This window comes from Clarias gariepinus, chromosome 9, assembly GCF_024256425.1.
Source record: "Clarias gariepinus isolate MV-2021 ecotype Netherlands chromosome 9, CGAR_prim_01v2, whole genome shotgun sequence".
NCBI lineage: Eukaryota > Metazoa > Chordata > Actinopteri > Siluriformes > Clariidae > Clarias > Clarias gariepinus.
This window is the reverse complement of record NC_071108.1, coordinates 10,058,498-10,081,912: the sequence shown is the minus strand read 5'-3', so window position 1 is coordinate 10,081,912 and position 23,415 is coordinate 10,058,498. Positions and strand designations below refer to the sequence as shown.

Genomic DNA, 23,415 nt, shown 5'->3' with positions numbered 1-23,415 from the left:
ATGACATGCAATGTAAAATTTGTTTAGCTCAATAAGCTGTCATTCGTGTGTGTATGAGCTATGCAGCAAAATCTCGTGTGAGGTTTCCGAGCCACGACCAGGGCCCAGACTTTCTGCCATCCTGATTTCAATGTCTGCCAATTTCTATGTTTTTTTCTAATTCCTAGAAAAACCATAGGGCTCTTTACACACTATGATGACATAGTGCTGATATCATAGTGCTTGGGCCTTAATGAGCTACATATGTATACAAAAAGTCTGGTCTTTTGCCAGTTTCCCAGAGGCCTGGTGGTTCGATCTGTACTGGATCCAACTATTTGTGGCAGCCAGATCAGAGCAACATAGGATGGTGTGGACAGTCCATTTCCTTGTGCAGCTTGACATTGGATAGAGGCTGATCATGTGGTCCACTCCGTTTTGTTATAGCAATCTCTGAATTTTTCCTGACTGCCATCTCTGATGCACCTTTCTTCTGTTCATTGTCACTTACAGACTTACAGATCTAAAAAAGATAAAGAATCCTTTAAGCGATCCGGCACTTTAATAGCGGTGAAATACTGGTGTAGGTATATGTGTGATTCTCCTGGTAGGGACCCTGTCATGCAAACAACAGCATTTCTTCCAATCCCCACCTGCTCGTCTTGAAAATTAGTTTTGACTCCTGTAGACTTCAAAATTAAGCACCAAACCACTGGCACTGGCAAACACAAAGTCCCTGCGGCCTGTGAGATTTGGTTTCCCAGACAGGACACTGACCTGTAAAAGGAATCATTTGCTCATCTTTGCCAGCTTTGAGGGACCCTGATCAATTGAGGCAGCCTTGTTGACTGTTGGTTTCCAAAGAGCATCCTCTTTTTTCTGGTCATCCAGGATGGCAAGGACATTTGATGGACTGGCGAAGTTTAAAAAATCTGTCCCTGGTTATCGCATTGGCAGTAATGGTCTTTCTGTAATAGCATTGTCTTCCCTGCCCAATACATATGAAGCTTGGTGTATTTGAGGGCAATGGTTGAAAATGGAATAAAGCAAGTCCCACTGTCCCCTACAAAGGACATGGAGTAAAATGTGTATTTATAGGCCTAAAATTAACGTGCCCTTATAAAATTGTAATATAATGTAGTTAAAATCTTCACAAATAAAAAACAGTATGATAAGAAAAAATAACTACATGCTGTATTTAAACATTTGCTCACTTAAACCTTATACTGCCGTAGAATGTGCTTGCTGCAATCGCCGCCAATTTAGAAAGACAGAACATGTGATCTGTTGGCCACACCCCCACTTGTGTGACATTAATAGAAAGCCCACTATGTACTCTTTACAGTAAATTAGGAAACAAACACACTGCATGCATGGTGTTCGAAATAACGACCACAGTATCATGTCCCCCACAGAGGACAAAAATGAATTGCTGGGTTCTCAGGAGGATATAGTAGAGTACAGTAGACAGTATATGCAAGTTCGGTGCCCTTGGTTGCATCCTAAATCGCTGTCTATGGAAAACCTAGTAGACTACAAAATCCCTATTATTATCAGATCACCACCAGTGCACCCTTTAGTCACGGATTTGAGACTTGGCCGTTGGCTCCGCTGGACCCGGAAGTGACGCCACGCACTAAGCCCCCGCTTGTGTGTTCCGCTGTGCAGCGGCTCGGCTAGCTTTTACAGGAGCACTCCTAACGTCTGGAGATTTTCAGAAAGCAGAAAGTCGGGCGCTTTCCCGTGTCACTCTGGTAGGTGAAATAAACTCGGCGTATTTGTTAAGAAAGCGGAATTTCGTCTATTTGACACGTGACTACACGTAGAGTTGTAAAAGCGGCCTTGTTTACATGCAGACCCCCGGGCTGGAGTGCGAGCTCTCGGCTGGGCTCGGGTTCATCCACACTGGGTAGCTTCTTTAATTTTACTCCGAACGTTAAAATTATTGAATGTGGAGAGAGCGAGAGAAAAAAAGAACGCATGTATGAGTGTATGTTTTATTGTTCTGAAACTGGTTTAAAAACACAATTCGTTTACGGCTTTAACTAGTTTTTATCCTCCTGCGTATCTGCTGCTTTAGCTAACCCTGGCTAAGCTAGCTTTTTGGTTTGCTGACAAAAGCAGCGTCCGCGAGTGTAAACAAACCCGACTTACGAGTTCAGGTCAGCGGTTTCGAGCCTCTTGTCGCTCGCTCCCCGCCCAAACGGACTGGAAGTGTAATCTCCAACCGGGCATTTTGTGTTATTCTGCGTGTAGAGTTATTAATAGCATTGAGAGGAATGCACAGCGAGTTGTTTTTCGGATCTGGATAAGCACCAGTCTGAAGCTGGATGCGGTTCTAGTCTGCGTTTCAGACAGATCTCTTACTCCATCTATGGAGCTTCTGGCTCTGATTCAACAGCATTCCGTGACCAGAGTCACAGTGTACATTGAGACATGGCAGCTGGTACATCAACTAACTCGAGCTAATCTTCCTTGTGATCTCTTGCCCTGTCTCGGGTCTCGTTTAATCCGTTAAACCCTTTTCACTTCAGCACAGATTTGTCTTTCTGCTTTTCGAGCATCTGCGACCTGAGAGAGAAAACGATCTGACATGGCCAAACAACACCAAAATAATTCACCAGTAACTCCACACACATTTTAACCTCAAAGAGCCAAGTACCCAAGGTCTGTGGTTCTGTAGATAAGACAAGCCACCTTGACCAACAGCTGTTACTGAGTTAGTAAAGGTGCTCCAGATAGAGAGAGGGAGAGATATGGCTGTGCACCAAATGAGTCCTGGTTGTTTATTAAAAGTTTCTTCTTTTGTGCATGCTTATTTTACACAGCACGACTACACCGTTGTGTGTACACTTACTCTAACTAGTCGGCCAGTTAGACTTGTTGGGCTTACAACCCACTCTGCTGAAATGCAAGTAGTGCCAATATTTTTAATCATCTCCTCATTTCCCACCCTGGTGTGTTTGCCCTTCAGGTGCATTCGAGAACACCGCAAACACATCCAAGTGCAGACCAAAATAACCAGTCGGAGACCCCTGTCCAAGACAGGTGGTCTCAGTCCACGTCCAAGTGCCCCCTCGGACAATTCGGTTATAGCAATAAAGAGAAAACCAGACTGCAGGAATGAACTGATCGCGCCAGGTGGTTTTAGTTGCAACATTATTTCGCAGGCTTGAACAGCTAAAAGGAGCAAAAGGACAAAACTGTAGAGCTAGAGGTGTGGAGTGTTTGCTTAAAGGTTTTGACAGACAAAATTAAAAACTGTATGTAAAACACAAACCTTGCTATTAATATAATGTTCTAATTAATTATTGACGGGCCAGCTCCTCATGCTCAGGGTATTTTTTATTTATTTTTTTTAAAAGCTTTGTCTACCTTTCTCATGACAATTCTTCTGACCGTGTATAATTTTATTTATGTGCTCTCTCTCTCTCTCTCTCTTTCTATATATATATATATATATATATATATATATATATATATATATATATATATATATAATGATGTATGTATATATGTATATGAATGTATTTTCACTTTGGTTCACCCTCAACAAACGAGAGCCTCATTAATTCAATTCTTTTGCGAACAGGTCACTAAACCAAAAACCGCAGCCAAAAGTAGACATGTGGTTAGAAACTCTGACTCTGATGAGCAAGACAAATCAGCTATGGTGTTTAACTGTTCATTTTCAGGACATGTCTACAATTTCTCATGAAGTCTTCTTTCCTTCATCTCAGTGCCATGTTAATTACACCTGCTTTAGCTGATGTTTTATGAAACTATTTTAACAAATAACGCAATTTCTGCATTGTATCTTTGCAGTGTTCTTCCTTTCTCTCTGCTCGTCCCGGTTTCTGGTTTCCTCATGAGTGACGGGGAGTGTGACTTTTTCTGCTTCTTTCGCTGTTGCTGAGTTTGGCACGGCCCCACCACATCCTCACACCGATCCCAGAGTTCGCAGTCCAGTCTGGGGCAGGCGGCGGCAGCACCGAGGGCCGCTTGCTGGTGGAAAGCGGTGTTTGAGTCGGTGCACGGATAAGCCCCGAGGGCTATGTCTGTGGACATGAGCAGCCAAGCGTCCGACAGCAACGAGGAAGATTTTGAGGAGAATGAGGGCGCGGAGGAGGAAGATCAGGGCGATATGACTTATTATTACGAAGGCGTGGCTGGCGACGTGGAGCAAGCGGAACCTGACGCTTTCGACCCGGAAGAATACCAGTTCACGTGTCTGACCTATAGAGAAAGCCAGAGACTGCTGACAGAGGAGGTCAACCATGTGTCCACCTCCCTTAAGGTCGGTATTTGTGCTTATGTGTAAGTGTTTAAAGGATGCTACGGTTGTCATCTCCTTTAGGTACCTGATACATCGATGCTTGGGTCAACACTTAATGATCATGTCCTGATCAATATGTAAATAATTTGCGATGTTTGCAAAGGTTTAAATGAAAAATTGAGACTCGATATGCGGACTAAAAGCAGCTCCTTTACTACCAGTTAAACAGTAGTCTATCTGCGTAGGCCAGCAGGAGAACATATATATATTCCTAGCAATATACTCTTCACTTGTATAGCTGTTAAAAAAGAAAGCAACAGATTCCATTGCAATCCATTTAAGTATCATTTATTTATTTACCCCCCACACACTTCAGCACAGCGTGTGGCCAGAATTGACTCACTGAACTGTCTGATGTAAAACACACTGGGAGGAAAGCCTGCTGTGTGTGTGTGTGTGTGTGTGTGTGCGCGCACGCGCATGTGAGAGGGTACAGAGAAAAAAGGCTGTGTGTGGTTCTACATATTTTAATGTGACCTGGCAATGGTGTGACTGTGTGGGCTGCAGTGTTACAGCTGCTTCTGTTCAACCCAGAGAAGCTTTATCAGGTTTACATCTTTTACTGGCAGCGCGCAACGAGATGCTTCCTGAAGTCAGCAGTCAGGCTTTTACTGAGGCTACATTAGTGCATGCTTTTTTTCTTAGTGTCTGTCTAAGAAGTTACACACTAATGCTTGGAAAGAGCTGTTTATCCGAGTAGGTTTTAAAGAGCAACTTGCAGACTTCATTAAACTGTAACGAGATCACGATGCAGTGGTAATGTTGCATTACAAGAAGTTGGAAATTGGCCTTTGTGACTATAGGGTATATTCGAGGCATGATTATTTCTAGGTAAAACTTTTAAGTGTGCTGAGAAGAGTTTATTTGATTGGCACTCTTTTTAAAACACATAAACTAAAGTCTATTAGAGGCAGACACACTCCTTCACACAGCACTAGTGAGAATGAGGCTTTGTAAATGTGCAGATTTAGATATCTTCTTGTTGCAGGCTTAATGGGAGAGGAGTTTAAAATGTGATGTTTATCACCTTAATTAAAACTACACAGTGATGGGGTCAAACCTGGACTTTTGATCAGGCAAGATCCAGAACAGTTATCAGCGTAAAATCTACTTTTATTGCTCTATATAATCCGATTTGCACTTATCCCAGTGTTTTCGTGAACATGTTGACCGACTTTCTTATTGTTTCACTGACAAACACTAAATGTTGCCCTGACCTTAAGACATGCAATCAGTATGTGCAATCTCACGGACTATTGCACATGCTAAAAGACTAGTCAGTTATCAGCCTTATTTTTAACTTCATTGTGTTTGATTAGATCTGATACCTCACGCTGGAATTTTACACTTTTCTGTCCTGTACTCGTCATTTAAGGATGTACGTCTTCTTTAAAATGTTTGTACCATTCAAATGATTTACTTTGACTAAAGGTTTACTGAACATGTCAGTCGGTTTTACAACTTAATTTGCAAGAAATTTCATAAAAAATCCTGACCAGCTGGCCAAAAGTGGTGGTAAACATGCTGACTGACTTTCTTACTGTTTTACTCTTAAACACTGAATGTTGCCTTGACCTTAAGACTTTAGTGCAATCAACATGTGCAATCTCACTGACTAGTAGAGAGGAACATTCTGAGTTTTTAGCCTCATATTTACCTTCATCTGTAGCTATGTGTGATTAGATCAGATAATGCACACTGGAATTTTTGTCATCCTTTTCTGCACTAATGCAAGTAAGTTATAGGTTTTTATTATATTTTTTAGTATAATTATTCCTTTTGTGTTATGCATGAATTGGATGTTTAGTCAAAGATTAATCAGTGTTGTGGTTTTTTTGTTTGTTTGTTCTTTTTTTCTCCCCCTCCCTCTGTATTTCTGTAGGTGTCACCAGCCGTAGCCAAACTGGTCCTTGTACATTTCCACTGGCAAGTGTCACAGATATTAGACAGGTAAGATAATGCACATTAAGCTTCACTAAATAAATACATTCAAAGTTTACAAAAAAAACGAGCAAAGCAGTGGAAGAGCATTTTTATTTATTTATTTATTTTTAAGGTACAAGTCCAACTCGTCTCAGTTGCTTTGTGAGGCCCAGGTTCAGCCCATAACCACCTGCCGATCTCTCACTGTAAGTATTTTTTTGCTGACATTGACGGTGATGTTTTCTGGCTTACACTGATTAGCCATAACTTTAAATTCAAAGACACAAGATGAATTCTATTGATTACCTCATCGGTGAGGCACCTGTCAAGCATAGAAATATGTTAGTAACAAAGTGAACAGCCAGTTATAAAAAATGTGTTGTAAGGAGAAAAAATAGGCAAGATGTGAGGGTCAAAAATGTAGTGGCTGACCGGGTCATAGATGTACATCGATAGTAAAGCCTCGCTTGTCCAAGCCCCGTCAAAGCGACTGTAAAAAGAAATTTTTTGTTCAGGATGGCTGTAATAAAAATGTGTCGGGACACATGGTGCATCAGAACTTGCTGTGTACGGGCCCATGCGTATGGGGGCGTGCAGCTTAGAACTGGACCATGGAGCAATGGTGGAGAAGGTGGTATTGTGGTCTGAAGAATCACATTTGTTTGACATCATGTGGATGGTCTAGGTGCATAAGCATTGTCTACCATGTAATGACCATGTGATGGTCTGGGCGATGTTCTGGAAACATTTTGGAAAGACAAGTCCGAGGCATTGAGGGCCCACCTTGTTTATCACCTGATTTACATTTTTAATCTAAGAAGGCAACAATGGTGGCCAAAGTTAATAATATAGTAATAATAGTTTTGCCTTGCTATGTGTTTTGGTTCATATTGCCCTCTCATGGCTGAAATCTTTCTTACTGTCTTTAGGCCGTGGCTTCATTGCCTTGCGGTGTATGTCTGCAGTTTGTACGGAGAGATGCGCTGCTCTCTCTACCGTGTCAGCACTCCTTCTGCAAATCCTGCTGGGAGCAGCACTGTACCGTGCTGGTCAAAGATGGCATAGGAGTGGGTTAGTAATCACACACAAACACACAGATCGATATGTGTATTTCTCATAGACATTTTCTCTTTAACATTTAATTAACATGTGTATTATATTGTATAAGTGTCTGTAAAATTGTAAGTCAAACATTTAATTTGTTGTCTATTGCTTGTTGTTGATCTGCCGTTGATAAAGTCAAAATCAAATTCATTGCATTTGTTTAAAGCACTTAGCACAATATTTCACTGCCCGAGGTTGACAAATACGTTTAAGTCCACCTACGCTTGTGCCCACTTTCAGGGATCTCGTGCATGGCTCAGGACTGTTCTCTTCAGATGCCAGAGGACTTTGTCCTGCCACTGCTGCCCAGTGAAGAACTAAAGGACAAATACAGACGCTACCTCTTCAGGGACTATGTGGAGGTACTGTTTAATTGTTTGTGTCAACAAACTGAACAAAATACACATAGAATTACATGTGGATGGAATGGGGTTGTCAGTGTTGACACCACGATGTTTCAATCTCACAAGAAAAACCAAGATAAAATAAATAGATTGAATTAGTTTCTCTTAATACTGTATTTGTTACAGCTGTTACTTGCTCACGTATTCCTGAATTTAATTCTAACAAATAATATTCCATCATTATTTTCTAAAATCATTTTAACACTCTCCTGTTACAGTTCTAAACTAATCAAGCATTATTGGAAAATCTAGCTTTTAATATAAAGTGACCTGATAATAAAGCTTTGCTCAAAGACATTAACGTCTCGTCAATAATTAGCCGTCACTACATACAAGTTAGAACTAGCCTAATTCAGCACAGTTATTACCGTAATAATCAGTTTTCTATTTTGATTAGAGTTGTAGCCTTATGCTCTATTTACAGAGTGGACAGTGAACTAAATGATTGAAACGAACCCTGCCTCATTTTAGATGTTTTTCTTTATTTTTATCTATAGATGGATAGACAAGTTTCTTGAGAAAAAATGACAGAGGTCAAGTGAAAGATGTATAATTTATTCATTTTTAAACAGTTTCTTAAACTATAGTTTATAATTTAGCATACAAGGTCAAAAATAATGTTACCTCCCTGCATTGCCTACTGCAGCCCAAAATTTTATTAACTGATACGGAAAAATTGCATGTATAGTTTTTATTAATTATAAATTCTCTATTTGGTTGTTAGGTTTTTGTTGACAGCACAAAGAAAGGAAAAGAGAGCGAGATGAAACATGTGCAAAGATACACAGTTAAATTTTACTGCTTAGAAAATACTTTTCTATCTATGATTCACAGCTTAACTTGGCATAGACCAGTACTGGAGTACGAGTTACTATTGTTTGAGTGTAAATATCATAAGTTCTCATAATAATAATAAAAAAAACTGAAGAAAATATATATTTATTAACAGTTACAGTTCAAGCTCTGCACTAACAGGGCAGATGATTATCTATATATAATGATAATTATCTATATGTACATTTTATACCATTAAAGAGGGAAATTTTTTTAACAGGTTTGTTACACATTAATCTGTGTCAGTAAACAAACAGGCTTTGTTTACATTCACTGTTACAAAGTCCTATGAAGTGAAAGTAAAGGCGATGTTCAGTTTAGGACTGAACGCTAAATAAATGACAAGATTTGGTTCTAACCTGTAAACTATTTTTATGTCTTAACAAGGCAGCAGCAACAACACACTATGCACTGTACTGGTGTGTGGCAACATGTAGTGCACACTGCTACTGGAAGCTGTAAATACTTTTATGTTTGTTTGTTTTTTTAAAGTCACTTAATTTATTAAATTATATAAAGTGATAAACATGATCTGTGTTATATTACCTAAAATACTCTGTTTCAATGTTGTAATGTGCTCAGTAATGACCCTGGCTTTTGTGCAGGCTCTGCTTTTTGTTCTTTCATACTTTAAAACCTGCTCATTTGAAATGGTGAAGGACAGGCTTGATGTATGGAACGCTTACATAATACTATTCTTATGAAGGGCATTTCTGAACTAAAGAAGTTGGATAAGGGCCTTATGGATTTATTCCAAGATCACCATGTCCTGGCGTGAGGGAACCAGGGGTCTATTATTTTAAGGCATGAACCCCACCTGGTGGGTGATTCTGTAATCAACTTGTGTTGTAGTAGGAAATGCTTCTGTTAAAAATATTCTCTTCTCCTTCCAAGAAGCAGAGAAAGCACAGACTACTCTTTGGCACATTACTATGGCTTTTTCCAGTCTCTTGTCTCTGTCATTGCTCTCTAAAGGTAATCAGAAATAGCAATAAAAATTAGTAGAGTATGTAAAGAATTACACAAGTTTAAACATCCCCCATAAACCCTGACCTCTGTATAGTATATCATTAATATTAATTAAATCTAACAAATCAGAAAACCATTGTATAATAATAATAATAAATTCTATTTATATAGTGCCTTTCCAGAGCTCAAGGACACTTTACAATGAATGTAAACAAAAAAATATATGTATATGGTCCTTGACAACATTTGTCATACTAGTGGCTAGATGGAGCCAGTATCTGAAATAATGTAGTTTGACCCAGGGGCTGAGGCAGACAGCTAAGACTAAATTTGTACTTCTGTCTATGGTAACACACACGCACACCATTCAGTCCTTGCTGAGACCCCAAAATGTGAGTGACTCTACAAGCATTGAGGTTAGTTATTTGAGGAAACCATACTTATTTAAGGCCAGGACCACATGAGCAACAAGTTGTTCATCTAGTTTTGTCTGCGGTCTTTATAAAGCTGAGGCAGCAATGTTTTGAAAAATGCTTCTGTCTGGAAACTTGTTACCTGGATTCAATCACTTTGTTTAATCTTTTTAGTAAGTATTTTTTTCCACCTTTCTAACTGCTGCAATGTAGTTTGCAAATCGATATGAAATTACATTTGTAATGTCCCTGGTTCTTGTTTAGCTTTTATCATATTGTGTAATAGCTAGAAAGGCATGAGCTACTCTTGCTAAGTTTTGAGACACACACACACAAACAGTTCTTTTTTGATTGGGAAATACAGGTATGTAGGTGTTGCATCACTGGTGATGCAAGTGATAGTTATTTTAATACCAATTACTTTTACAGTACTGCCAAAATAATATAGCTTTAAGTAATAAAGTAAACTATGAGCTCTTTGTCTTTTTCTGTATTTCTGCAGAGTCACTTCCAGCTGCAGTTGTGTCCTGGCGCAGACTGTCCCATAGTCATAAAGGTGCAAGAACCTCGAGCTCGCAGAGTTCAGTGCAGTCGTTGTGATGAAGTTTTCTGGTAAATAAAACCATTAGTGTCTGGTCATAAATTCATGCCAAACCTGTTATGTGTGGATTTGTTTGTTTGCCCCAAATGTTTTGTAATGGCCTTAACTGATGCCTAGAAGTCGTAGCTCACATGCACTGCATCTCAAACAAAATATTTATATTAACTATCTCAAAAACAAAACAAAAAAACACTCTCATATTCTAGATCCACTACATAACTAGCTTTATTACTTTAAAACAAAAAGGCTTTAAATATTTCATTTTAGTTCAGTGAATCTGGAATATGTGAGGGTTTCATCAAAATATTAAAATTGTACTGTACTGGGATATAGTGCCTGGCCTAAAAAAAAAGTTGCACACACTAATATTAAATTCAGTCACCTTTAGCTTTGATTACAGCACACATTATGATGGCCAGTTCATGTGTGAAAATGATTCTTCCTGCTCCCAGAACCATCCTTTCACAATTTGTGCCTTGGAATATGCCTGGTCCATCAGGGAAGAAAAACTCCATAGATGTGATAACCTGATCATTCAGTACATTCAGATCATAAGCTGACTTTATTTTATTGCCACATAATGTTGCTAAACCTAAACCTGACCAACCGAAACAACCCCAGATCATAACAGAGGCTTATATGTGGAACCTTGGATTGCGAGCGTAATTCATTCTGGAAGCGTGCTTGTATATCAAAGAGAATCTCCCCTCATAGGAAATAATGGAAACTCAGATGATTCGTTCCACAACCCAAAAATAGTTAACACAAAATATAAAATAAAAATAAAACAAATTAACCTGCACTTTACCTTTTGAAAAGATTCGTGGCTTTAGGGATTGAGACAGGAGAAAAGGAGAGAGGAGAAATGGGAGGGGATTGCTGTGTAGGACAACTTTCACACACGCACATACCAGTTTACTGATGGAGACTCTCATTCAACCACACACACACACACACTAGCTTGCAGACAAGGTGGGGAAGGCGGCTGTTGATTTTGGGATCTATTCACCCATTATACGCATCCTGCTAATGCACCCATCGCTCTGGAATAGGGCCAGTCTGAAATCATGGCCCTGAGACCACATGATCTTTTTTTACTGCTACAAAGTAAATCTTTGTACAAATCTTTCTGCTACCTAGCAAATTCAAGCCTTTCTTATAGCCACACTACTGTTTAGTCCCAATATGTGAGTTCTCATCTCAGTGTGTGTAATATGTGGAAATGCTCTTATTTTTTATCTTCACCAATAGTAAAAGTGATCTACATTCATGTTATTTAAATTTTTATTTATTTGTTTTTTGACCACATTTTTTTCACAAAGTTGATGGTTCAGCACTATTCAAGGTATTCAAAACCTTCAAGGTTTTGATAATGTGTTAAAGGGTTCTCAACCTAGTTCCAGTAATTTCAAATCTCCTTAGTCTTGGTTTAATGCAGCCCAATCTTTTTTGCAGGGTGTGTAAGAGAGTATATATATTTATTGTTTTTTTTTTCTCTTTTGTTTTCTAGTTTTAAGTGCAGACAGATGTACCATGCGCCCACAGATTGCGCTACAATCCGCAAGTGGCTCACTAAATGTGCCGATGATTCAGAGACGGCCAACTACATCAGTGCACACACTAAAGACGTGAGTAAATTCTCCAACACTAAAAGTCCACTTGCATGCACACACACACACTCCTTAGCATTCTCATGGGGGGAAATTAATCACTGGTGCTGGATTGTTTTGCTGATCTGTGTGTGTGTGTGTGTGTGTGTGTCTCTCTCTCTCTCTACTTTATTGGATTGTAGTGTCCCAAGTGCAATATCTGCATTGAGAAAAACGGAGGCTGCAACCACATGGTGGGTATTGTGTATGTTTATATGTGTGATATACTAGCCTTTTTAAAAAAAAATTTTTAGCTTACATAGTTTATATATTAGTGCCTGATGGCAGCTTAGTCAGCTAATAATAAAATAAACCATCACAGCTATAAAATATAAGTATGTTTATGAAGTAGGCTGTGTGGGTACACTAACCGAAATAAAAACAGTCAGATCTCAGAAGTGATGCGATCTCTGCCTACAATTTGGTTTCAAGGCATGTGATTGGGTGTTGAAATCGTATTTAAGCAGGAAAATACCTTTGTTCTGTGCTTAGATAAGCTTTAGATTAGATAAACTAAAGGTCATTACTGGAAGCAAGAAGTACTGGACCAGAATGTTAAGTTTGCAAACAGTTTGCAGTCTTTATTGTCTGTCCCTTATTTTTAATTAATCATTATTTAAATGTATTTGACGTGGTGAAATACACTTTAAATGTAAAATTTGTGGAGTTTTCTTTTTTGTATTTTTCCATACATTACATACATTTTTATTTTATTTGTTTCCTTTATGTGCTGATTACAGTCTTTCTAAGTGTTTATCTTTTTCTTCCCTCTTTTTCTGTGTAGCAATGCTCCAAGTGTAAACACGGTAAGAGTCTAAATGCTACACAAGTAAGATTGCATAATCAAATTTAATGAGCTTTAACCCAGAGTATTCTGGCCTTGAATCGTGACTGTTTGTGTGTAGATTTCTGCTGGATGTGTTTGGGGGATTGGAAGACTCATGGTAGCGAGTATTACGAGTGCAGTCGCTACAAAGAGAATCCTGACATCGTGAACCAGAGCCAACAGGCGCAGGCTAGAGAGGCCCTGAAAAAATACCTCTTCTACTTCGAGAGGGTAAGGCACCAGCCTACATGTGCAACAAACCTGAAAGCAGCCCCCAAATACACCCTGGTGACTTTCTGTATAATGTTATTGCTCTCTAAGGCCCTGTGTTGTGTTCTGCAGTTGGCCAGAATGGCATAATTTTATTACTGTTTGTTGAAAATTATTTTTTTAAAAAGAAAGTGTTAAATAGGTTAAATACTGTTAATTATAAGATTAATTTAGGTTAAGTCACATTAAATATATTTTAACACAACCATTCGAGCCATCACTGTTTGCCCCTAGAGTATTATGTCTTCTTGAATTTGTTAAAATTCAAGAAGACATGTGTCTTGGGGCTACGTTTCATGTTAAGGTCCATTGCATGTTTGAGACAGCTTCCAGATCCAGGCATGAGAATTGTCTAAATGTTTTTTTTTTGTTTTTTGTTTTTTGGTCAAACGTATTCCGAAACAATACTGGGGAAGAAAATCTAATAAAAAAATTAAGTTTAACACTTTTGCTGCAAAAAAAGAATTGCTAAGTTTCTCTATGTATGGAGACTTTTGGGACACCCTGTACATGCCTTGAGATGTTCTAACATGTTACATTGTAATGCAGAATATCTGTGAAATATTTCATGTGTGTTTGGATTTAGATTTTTTTTTTCCTGCAGCTGAAAACAGCACCAGACCGTTACAGAGATCCAGTTAAATTGTTTTAGGTTTTTTACCACCAAAGTTTCTGCTGTTAATTGGTCTTGGTTAGACTACAGACAGGCACTAAAATGTGTGTGTTGGATGTGTTTAGTGGGAGAACCACAATAAGAGTTTGCAGCTGGAGGCTCAGACGTATCAACGCATTCAGGAGAAGATTCACGAGAGGGTCATGAATAACCTGGGTACCTGGATTGACTGGCAGTACATGCAAAATGCTGCCAAGCTACTGGCTAAGGTAAGTACAATGTACTATTCTGTCTGTAAGGAACATGTAAAAGAAATAAATACAACAATTGGAGCCAATGTGTCAGTAATAATTTTATGACATCATGCTTTGATTTGATTGACTAATGGGATGTGTTATCACTGTGTATTTTATTTTATTTTTTTCCTCCTCTTAGTGCCGCTACACACTGCAGTATACCTACCCTTACGCCTACTACATGGAGTCTGGACCCCGCAAAAGACTGGTGCGTGGCACTATCACCCAGAGCGTGTGCATATTTAAATAAATATATGTATATAAGCCATAGATTTATTTTAATTTTATTTATAGATTGGTGTGATGAAAGCAGAGACCATGTTCAGCTGGTGTGATTTTTTATTTTTTTTTTATTTAATATGTAGTTGAATGGCATAAACGTAAACCCAGTCACCTGAATAGATCAGGATTATTTATATTAACTTCAGGTCAGGGTTCAGTTCCCACTTCAAGTCTTTGTTCATGGAGTTTTTATGTTCTAAGATAAAATTAATTAACCCTTGCTTGGTCGGTTTGATCCCACAGTCAAAAGACGTGCATGGCTAGGCTAACTGGCCTTTCCGGATCGCCTGTAATGTGTGAGTGAGTGTGTGCATGCTTATGGTATGTGATGTGCTGGCGCCCCATCCAGGGTGTGCCCAGAGTACCCAAGGTTAGACACCAGGCCTCCCAATAACCTGTACAAGATAAGCGGGATAGAGAATGAGTGAGTGAGCGTCAACCTGACTAAATTTATAATAAAGCTAGAAAAGCTATTGCAGTCTTTTAACAAAGTAGATCTCAACTTCAGTCATGGAGGACCACCTGCCGTGCCAATATTTAGTGTTTTCTCAGCTCCCAGCACGCCTGACTTAACTAATTAACAGCCTTTCATTAATTGAATTGGGTGTGATCGAGCAGGGAAAACACTACAATTTCAGAAATGATTTTTTTATTTTTTATTTTTTTATTTACGTACGTTTGTTATACGGTCTTGACCGACGTTGTATATGAACCATTGTTTTGTTCACTAATAAGTGACATTGTTAGCATGCATCACGGTTAGCGTTTAGCTAGCACACAGTGTTCTGGTAGGGTGAGGGCCAGAAGTTCCCAAATTAAGCAGTCATGTGAAAACAGACAACATACAGAATATTTTTTTTTTAACATTATATTCTTAGAAAGTTATTCTCGCTCGCAGAAATCAAGGCTGCAGTGGTGGATGTGCCAGTTCTGGGCACACACAGACTGCACACCAGGAGGGGACTTTTATACATGTCACAACTGTGATTCAGACTGAGTTTACACTTTTATAAAAAATGATTCTTGGAATTGTTCCAGGAGGTAGCCTGGAAGTAGGAGGCTTGTTGTGTGCCATTATGGATGCCTTTGTGTAAAATTGAAACGGTTTATAATATTAGATGCAGTTTAGTAGCCTGCAGTAAAAAACATTTTAAGGCCAATAAATATAGGTTTTGTACTAATGTATGTTTTAAAGAAATCAAATAGCAACTGTAACATTTGGACATTGACTTAAGATAGGAAAAACAAACAAAACCATTATTTCATAAGCAATTCTAAATAAATTAATAATATATTATAATATGGTGTATATTTTATGTATTACATGCTTATTGAGGCAAAAAAGTAAGTGTTAATAACCGAAATTGTATGTTTTTTTTTAATATATATACTTTTGTATCTACATATTGTGCTAAATATTTGAATAGTTCAATTATATTTACTTACAAAGAATTACTGTAGTTATTGACTAAAAAGAAAACCTCAGTAAAATTGAGTAGCTGTAATAGTTGGTGTGTGTCTGTGTGCAGTTCGAGTACCAGCAGGCGCAGCTGGAAGCGGAGATCGAGAACCTGTCATGGAAGGTGGAACGGGCGGACAGTTACGAGAGAGTAGAGGGAGAGCTCAACGCCACTGATAGAGGGGTGAGAAAACACAGGAGTGCGCAAACTAGATGGAGTCACTTCACTTGCCACTTTGTTGTTGTTTACAGCACCATCTGTTCAACACCCACTCACTTGTCATTGCAAATTCAAAATAAGTCCCAGCCAAACCTCAGTGTTTATGCTTTGCACGCATTCTTATGTTAGAGTGTTAAGTAAAAACTTTAGTATATTGGGATATAAATTAACAATTTGAATCCTAGTAAAGAGCATGTGGTATTATTTCAGAAGCCACTTTTTAATTTTACCTTTAATTGCATAGTTTATATCTAGGAAAATGCATATATGGTCAGATTATAACATTCTCTACTGTATAGTTAAGAGAAAAAATATCTGGGAATGGAAAGACTTTAGTATATGTTTTCACTGAAATGAAAAAAAGAATATCAATACACAGAAAACATCATTCACCTGTAACAATTTAATCAGTAGGTAACTATCTAAAAAATTGTTTAGTCTTAGATTGTCTTAGACAGTCGTCCATTGTCTTAGATTTACTATAAATCAACTACAATTTGCTGATTAATCAGTGTTAAACCTTAAAGGCTTTGCAACCATTTGTTAATCCAGAATTCAATTCAATTTTATTTGTATAGTGCTTTTAACAATTGACATTGTCGCAAAGGAGCTTTACACAATCAGAAAAATTGTTTACGTTTGTATGAAATGTAAACATGTATAAATCAAAATGATAAGATTGTCCATGATGAGCAAGCCGAGGGTGACGGCGACAGTGGCAAGGAAAAACTCCCTGAGATGGTAATAAGAAGAAACCTTGAGAAGAACCGGACTCAACAGGGAACCCGTCCTCATCTAAGTGATGATGAATAACAGGGATTGATCTGCAGTCATACTGTGTGTTAGGAGGCTGGCAGTTCAGTATAACATGAGAGCTGTTTAAGTTAATATGGAGTCCAGTTCATTATTGGAGGCTCAGGTAGACTGAAGGAAACTCCAGTTCTAAACTATCGAGCGACTGTAATCACGAGTCCTTAGCTAACTGCATCAGCCGAGGCCTGGCTTGTCTTCATGGAAAAGTGGACTTGTCCCCAGTCAGCACACGCATCCCAGTAAAAGGGAGAGCCAGAAGGAAACACAGACATGAGGGCTCCCTGAGATGTAAAGCAACCAATCACTTCACCGTCAACAAACCTGAGTGATAAATGAGTGAGGGGAAGACAGCATCTAAACATACCAGTTCACCATAATATTCTGCGTCCATGAGTCCCCCAGATCTGCTCCTTTACCTAAGGCAAATCTATTTATAAAAATGCTTGGCTAAATAAATAGGTTTTTAGCCTAGACTTAAACACTGAATCTGTGTCTAAATCCTGAACATTAATTAGAAGACTATTCCATAACTTTGGGGCTTTGTAAGAAAAAACTCTGTCCCCAGCTGTAGTCTTCATAATACGTGGTACTGACAAGCAGCCTGCATCCTTTGATCGAAATAGGCGTGGCGGATCGTAAGACACTAGCAATTCATTCAGGAACTGTGGCGCACGACCATTTAATGCTTTATATGTCAATGGTAGTATTTTAAAATGTAAGTTTTACAGGGAGCCAATGAAGTGTGTATAAGGTAGGGGTGATGTTCTTGTATCTTCTGGTTCTAAAATAAGTGAAGGTTTTCCAAAAGGTGTTCATTCTAGAGTTCATGTATAGTAAACCAGTAGTTTGAGGTTATATCTGGTTCTTCCTCCATAGGGGGAAAACGGCTTTTCGTAGAAACCCATCAGTCTATACTTGTCTTGAGAATGAAATGTTATTCTCTATGAGATAGAATGTTGGAAAAAAATTAAAGATTTCTTTAAAGGTTGTACACTATAGTCACACACACTGGACAGAGCTAGGGGAGAGAAAAAGTTAAATCACTGTGCACAGACACTGTGTGTATGAGACTCGGGTCAGCTGGCCTAATAGGCAAAGTAGCAAGAAAAACTACAACCAGGTTTGGCATATTGGAAGAATTGTTGGATTATTATTGGAATATTTGGCATATTGTTTTTGTGGTTCTTTATAAGTTGTGTGCATTTAAATTATTAAATTAACTGTAACTTTTTGGTTTTTATAGGATTTGGAGAATCAGATGCACATCGCTGAACAGAAGAGACGAACACTGCTAAAGGACTTTCATGACACCTGAACATTCGTCCCACACATTAGCAGCATTTTTTTCTCTGTTCTGTCATCTCTCCATCTCTCTCCAAATGTCCTTCGCTCCAAAGATCCCTGCCCCTCCCTATCCTTTACTTTTGTTTCTCATCTGTGTCTTTCTGTTGTTCACACATTTGGCCATCTATCATTTACTACTGTGCTTTTTCTCTCTCTCTCTCTTTCTCTCTCTCTCCATCTGTCTCTCACCTCCCAGGTTTCAGAATAGCATGATTGTAACATGATTCATGCCCCATTTGTTTTTCACCTCCATATCAACTCACCACAAACACAGAGTTTAAAACACTCCTGAAAAATGGACTAACTGCTGCTCTTCCAGCTGATTCCTCCCAGTAATCACTGTTTTGTTTTTGTTGTTGTTGTTTTTTTCTTTCAGCCTTTCTTTTTTCTCTTCTCACTCTGAGTTGATATTTTTCTGAAAGATGGCTGTTGATAGTTAGCTCATTTAAAAGTAATGAAACATGCTGTAATTTTCAACGGTTGTACATTAATACAGAAATAGTTACTGAGAGAAGGTTTTTAAACCAGATATTGAATACTGTGTGTTTGTCCTGCACATACATGCGCGTATGAACACGTACACACACGCCACATTTTAAGGGTACGAAGTGTTTTTTTTTTTTTTTTTCTCACCCTATTTCAATGAATTAGTGAGCAAGTGATGTCATTCTCCAGCGCCTAATGGTTTCCTATTGGTAAATTTGTTTTTAAGGAATGTTCAGGAACAAGTTAAACATGGCCTTGACTCATGTGCTTGTTTGGCATGTGTAACCACTGCGTTTTATGTCTGTGCACACCGGCCAAATATAGCCAGGCCTGTGGGCCTAAGATAAAATTAACCCCATGGGGTGGCCCTTACACACATGCATTCAAAAGATAGAGGAAATATGGCTACGCCCAGCATTACATCACTGTATTTTACCTGCTACATAGGAAAGACTGTATTCTGAAAAATTGTAAAGTTGCACATCAAGAACAGTACTGGTGAAAAACGTCAGTCTTTCAGACAATACAATATAATTGCGGCATGAATTACATAAGGCATGATTTGACATTCAGTGGCTAATTTTAAGGCATTGCCTAAGAATTTAATATTCGGCAATGCCAATGCCTGTATGCACCAATCAGGCTTAACAATAACACATAATCAACTATATAACAGTAACCTGGAGACAGGATCATTGCCACCCAAGGCTCATCAATGCCTACAGGGACCAAAGGCCAGCCTGTCCAGTCTGATCCCATGGAAAAGCCTTTTCTCACCACTATAGACAGGCACACTGCAACACCCAGTGCACCACAGCCTGCCACATACTCTCTTTGCCCTCTCTTTGGAGTTTGGAAGGCCACTTTGCCCTCTAAACTCCCCAGATGCCAGTCCGATCGAGCACCCATGGGTTGTGCTGGACAAGCAAGTCTGATCCACGGAGGCCTTACCTCACAACCCACAGCACCCAAAGGTGCCGTTGCCAATGTACTGGTTCCAGACACCACAGCACACCCCCAGAGGCCCTGCTGAGTCATGCATTAAGGGCACTGAGCTGCACAGCTGGCACAAGGATAACCTACACTATACAAGGCATAATGCATAATGTTTGATCAGTGTTTATACTGCTAAAAAAAAAGCAGAGTAGCAGTCCTGCCTTGCCTACAAGTAGCCTACATGCTATGTTTGTGTAGATAAGCATTGTTAAATACTGTTGTTTATATTAAATTTAAAGTAAATCAGGTAATTCATGGAATACTTGAATGCAAGACACGGATATTTTCAAATCACTAGTTAATTTTATATGTTAGATGGAAAGCCATGTATATTCAAAATATTCAAAGCAGGCGTTACAAAGGCAGGATCCAGAACTCAAGCTTTGGAATTGTAATTCTACTACAACCATTACTCTTACATCATCATGCTTACCTGCAAGAACAGTAGCTACATCTTCATGGCCCAATACACAGTGTTTCTAATCTGATTGGAATCATTATGCTAAGAATTTTAACCGATTTAACTTAACTGTTTACATGGGCACTGATAAGGTTTGTGTTTACATGTACAAATAATTTAATCTAAATATAACTTTTTCACATGTGCATAAAGGGTATCCTGTGTTTAGTTTCACAGAGGCTTGGAGCCTATCCTGGTGCGAAATCCATCACAGGGCACATGCACACACTTATTCACACACTATGGACAATTTGGGGAACGCCAATTAGCCTAATCTTCATGTTTTTGAACTATTAAAGAAAACCCATCAAGCACTGAGAAAACATGCAAACTCCATGGACACAAAGATGGGAATCAAACTCAGAACCTGGAGGTTCAAGGCAACAGTACTAACCACTAAGCCACTGTGCCACCAACTTGAAGTTTAATCAGCTGGAAATATAATGGAAGATTAATTATAATAATATTTATTTGCTCCAATGTTAAGGATAGGTTAGGCTTCCTATATATTCCAATAAATCCAGCCTCCTGCATAGTTAAATGTGAAATGTGAGCTTATCAGTGCCAAACAGCAGGGGGATGCAACAGCCTGGTAGGAGAGAGTTGTTCTCAAGGAGTTTGCTGATCAGGAATGGAAGCAAAATTTCCTTTCTGGAGCTTCAAGTCACCCGACATGGGGTGGAGGAAGAATATATTTATTCTGATTAGACAAACGATCAGATCAAGTTTACACTGCTAATGTTTGCCTTTTCATTTTAAATAGGGTCAGACTGGTCTGACTGAAGTGTTTACATAATGCATTTTTATTGTGCTTGAACTATTTTTCCATGGATTATTATTAGTGGAGTACTAGGGTCCATGTAAGCGCACCTACTGATGTGATTTTATAATAGCATAGCATACTGTATAATATCAGACCAAGTAAGACGGAAAAGCAGGGTCATAGTTTTAAAAGTGGATTGTGCCATTTTGAGACCTCACATTAATTCATTTTTTCTGAGTAAAATGTGACTAAAGAAACATGAGGCAGGTCAATGACTACAATTTTTTTTCCACAGTGTCAAACTATATACAGTATATATAAAATCTAATGGTGAATAGAACTTCTTTTAAATCCAAATCCACCACACACAAAGGAATTATGACCAGTCTTGCTAGCTTTCACAAGTATTTGATACTTGCTTACATTTACTCACTCACTCATCTTTTATACCATCTTATCCGGTATTCGGGGTCACAGGGACCTGGAGTCTATCTCAAGAGGCTTAGGGCATGAGGCGGGGTACACCCTGGACAAGGTGCCAATCCATTACACGGCACACACACATACACTCACTTACACTCATTTACACACTACGCGCAATTTCGGAATGCCAATTAGCCTAACCTGCATATCTTTGAAATGTGGGAGGAAACCAGAGTACCTGGAGGAAACCCACCAAGCACGGAAAAGACATGCAAACTCCATGCACACAGAGACGGGAATAGAGCCTGGTCGGGAATCGAACCCGGACCCTGGAGGTGCAAGCGACAGTGCTAACCACAAACGTACCCCAAACCTGTGAGGTGTGGGGCAAAAGTTTTAACCACAAAGCCATCATGCCCTACTTGGAAAGACTTTTAATATGTAAAAATTAAATAATTGGATTTAGAGGTTGTGAAAACAAAATATGTAAAAAAAAATTTTTTCGATATATAATCGATATAAATGTTGCAGGTAAACCATATTTTTTCTGTAAATGGAAGGGATATTAGTTTATATATATATATATATATATATATATATATATTTTTTTTTTTTTTTTTATTTTTTTTTTAAGCCAAGTGTTTCTATTAAAATGCTTAGCCTAGTTTTCCACTATATGCACGTTGTAACAGCTTTAATTGTCACAATTAAACTTCAATTTGAAATGGCCCAACAAATGCCTGTTGAAGTATAGTCGCTCTTCAAAGATCATACCTGTACATTTTGGAAACGTATCTAAAGCATGTTCAAAAAGTCACTAGAGGAAACTTTGACATCACAAATAATTTGATTTAGATTCAAGATTCAAATAACTTCATTAATCCCAGAGGGAAATAACCCTGGTGGTGAGGAAGGCGAAGAGGACAAAGGCAGAGCAGAGGACAAAGTGGTGGAAGCTGAGAAAGGAAGAATGTTGTGAAGTCTTTAGGGAGGAGTTGAGACAGGCTATGGGTGGTCAGGAGGTGCTTTCAGTTGACTGGACAACTACAGCCAATGTGATCAGGGAGACAGGTAGGAGGGTACTTGGTGTATCATCAGGTAAGGGGAAAGTGGACAAGGAGACTTGGTGGTGGAATGAGGAAGTCCAGGAGTGTATACAGGGAAAGAGGCTAGCTAAGAAGAAGTGGGACACTGAGAGGACTGAAGAGAGTAGACAGGAATACAGGGAGATGCAGAGTAAGGTGAAGGTAGAGGTGGCAAAGGCCAAACAAAGAGCATATGAGGACTTGTATGCTAGGCTAGACAGTAAGGAGGGAGAGGGGGATCTGTACAGGTTGGCAAGGCAGAGAGATAGAGATGGGAAGGATGTGCAGCAGGTTAGAGTGATTAAAGATAGAGATGGAAATGTACTGACAGATGCCAGGAGGGTGATTGGAAGATGGAAGGAGTACTTTAAGGAGTTGATGAATGAGGAAAACAAAAGAGAACAAAGATTAGAAGAGGTGCCTGTTGTGGAACAGGAAGTAGCAAATATTGGTAAAAGTGAGGTGAGAAGGGCGTTGAAGAGGATGAAGAGTGGAAAGACTGTTGGTTCTGATGACATACCTGTGGAGGTATGGAAGTGCTTAGGAGAGGTGGTAGTAGAGTTTTTGACAAGTTTGTTTAACAAGATCTTGGAGAGTGAGAGGATTCCAGAGGAATGGAGGAGAAGTGTATTGGTGCCAATTTTTAAGAACAAGGGAGATGTGCAAAGCTGTGGCAATTATAGAGGTATAAAGCTAATGAGCCAGACAATGAAGCTGTGGGAAAGAGTAGTGAAAGCTAGGTTAAGGGCAGAGGTGAGCATTTGTGAGCAGCAATATGGTTTTATGCCTAGAAAGAGTACATCAGATGCAGTATTTGCTTTGAGGATGCTGGCGGAGAAGTACAGAGAAGGTAACAGGGAGTTGCAT

At 38.9% G+C, this 23,415-nt stretch overlaps 1 protein-coding gene across 1 annotated transcript; it reads left to right on the top strand.

The window, feature by feature from the left end:
• The first annotated feature begins 1,578 nt into the window (after window positions 1–1,578).
• On the top strand, window positions 1,579–18,864 carry arih2 (ariadne homolog 2 (Drosophila)). The gene is made up of 15 exons (XM_053504335.1): window positions 1,579–1,733; window positions 3,805–4,276; window positions 6,198–6,265; window positions 6,372–6,444; window positions 7,168–7,309; window positions 7,583–7,704; window positions 10,465–10,574; window positions 12,074–12,191; window positions 12,356–12,406; window positions 12,997–13,018; window positions 13,118–13,269; window positions 14,047–14,190; window positions 14,357–14,425; window positions 16,029–16,142; window positions 18,235–18,864. The coding sequence occupies exons 2-15, from the start codon at window positions 4,034–4,036 to the stop codon at window positions 18,304–18,306; spliced, it is 1,500 nt and encodes a 499-aa protein (XP_053360310.1). The 5' UTR covers window positions 1,579–1,733; window positions 3,805–4,033; the 3' UTR covers window positions 18,307–18,864.
• Window positions 18,865–23,415: the final 4,551 nt, after the last annotated feature.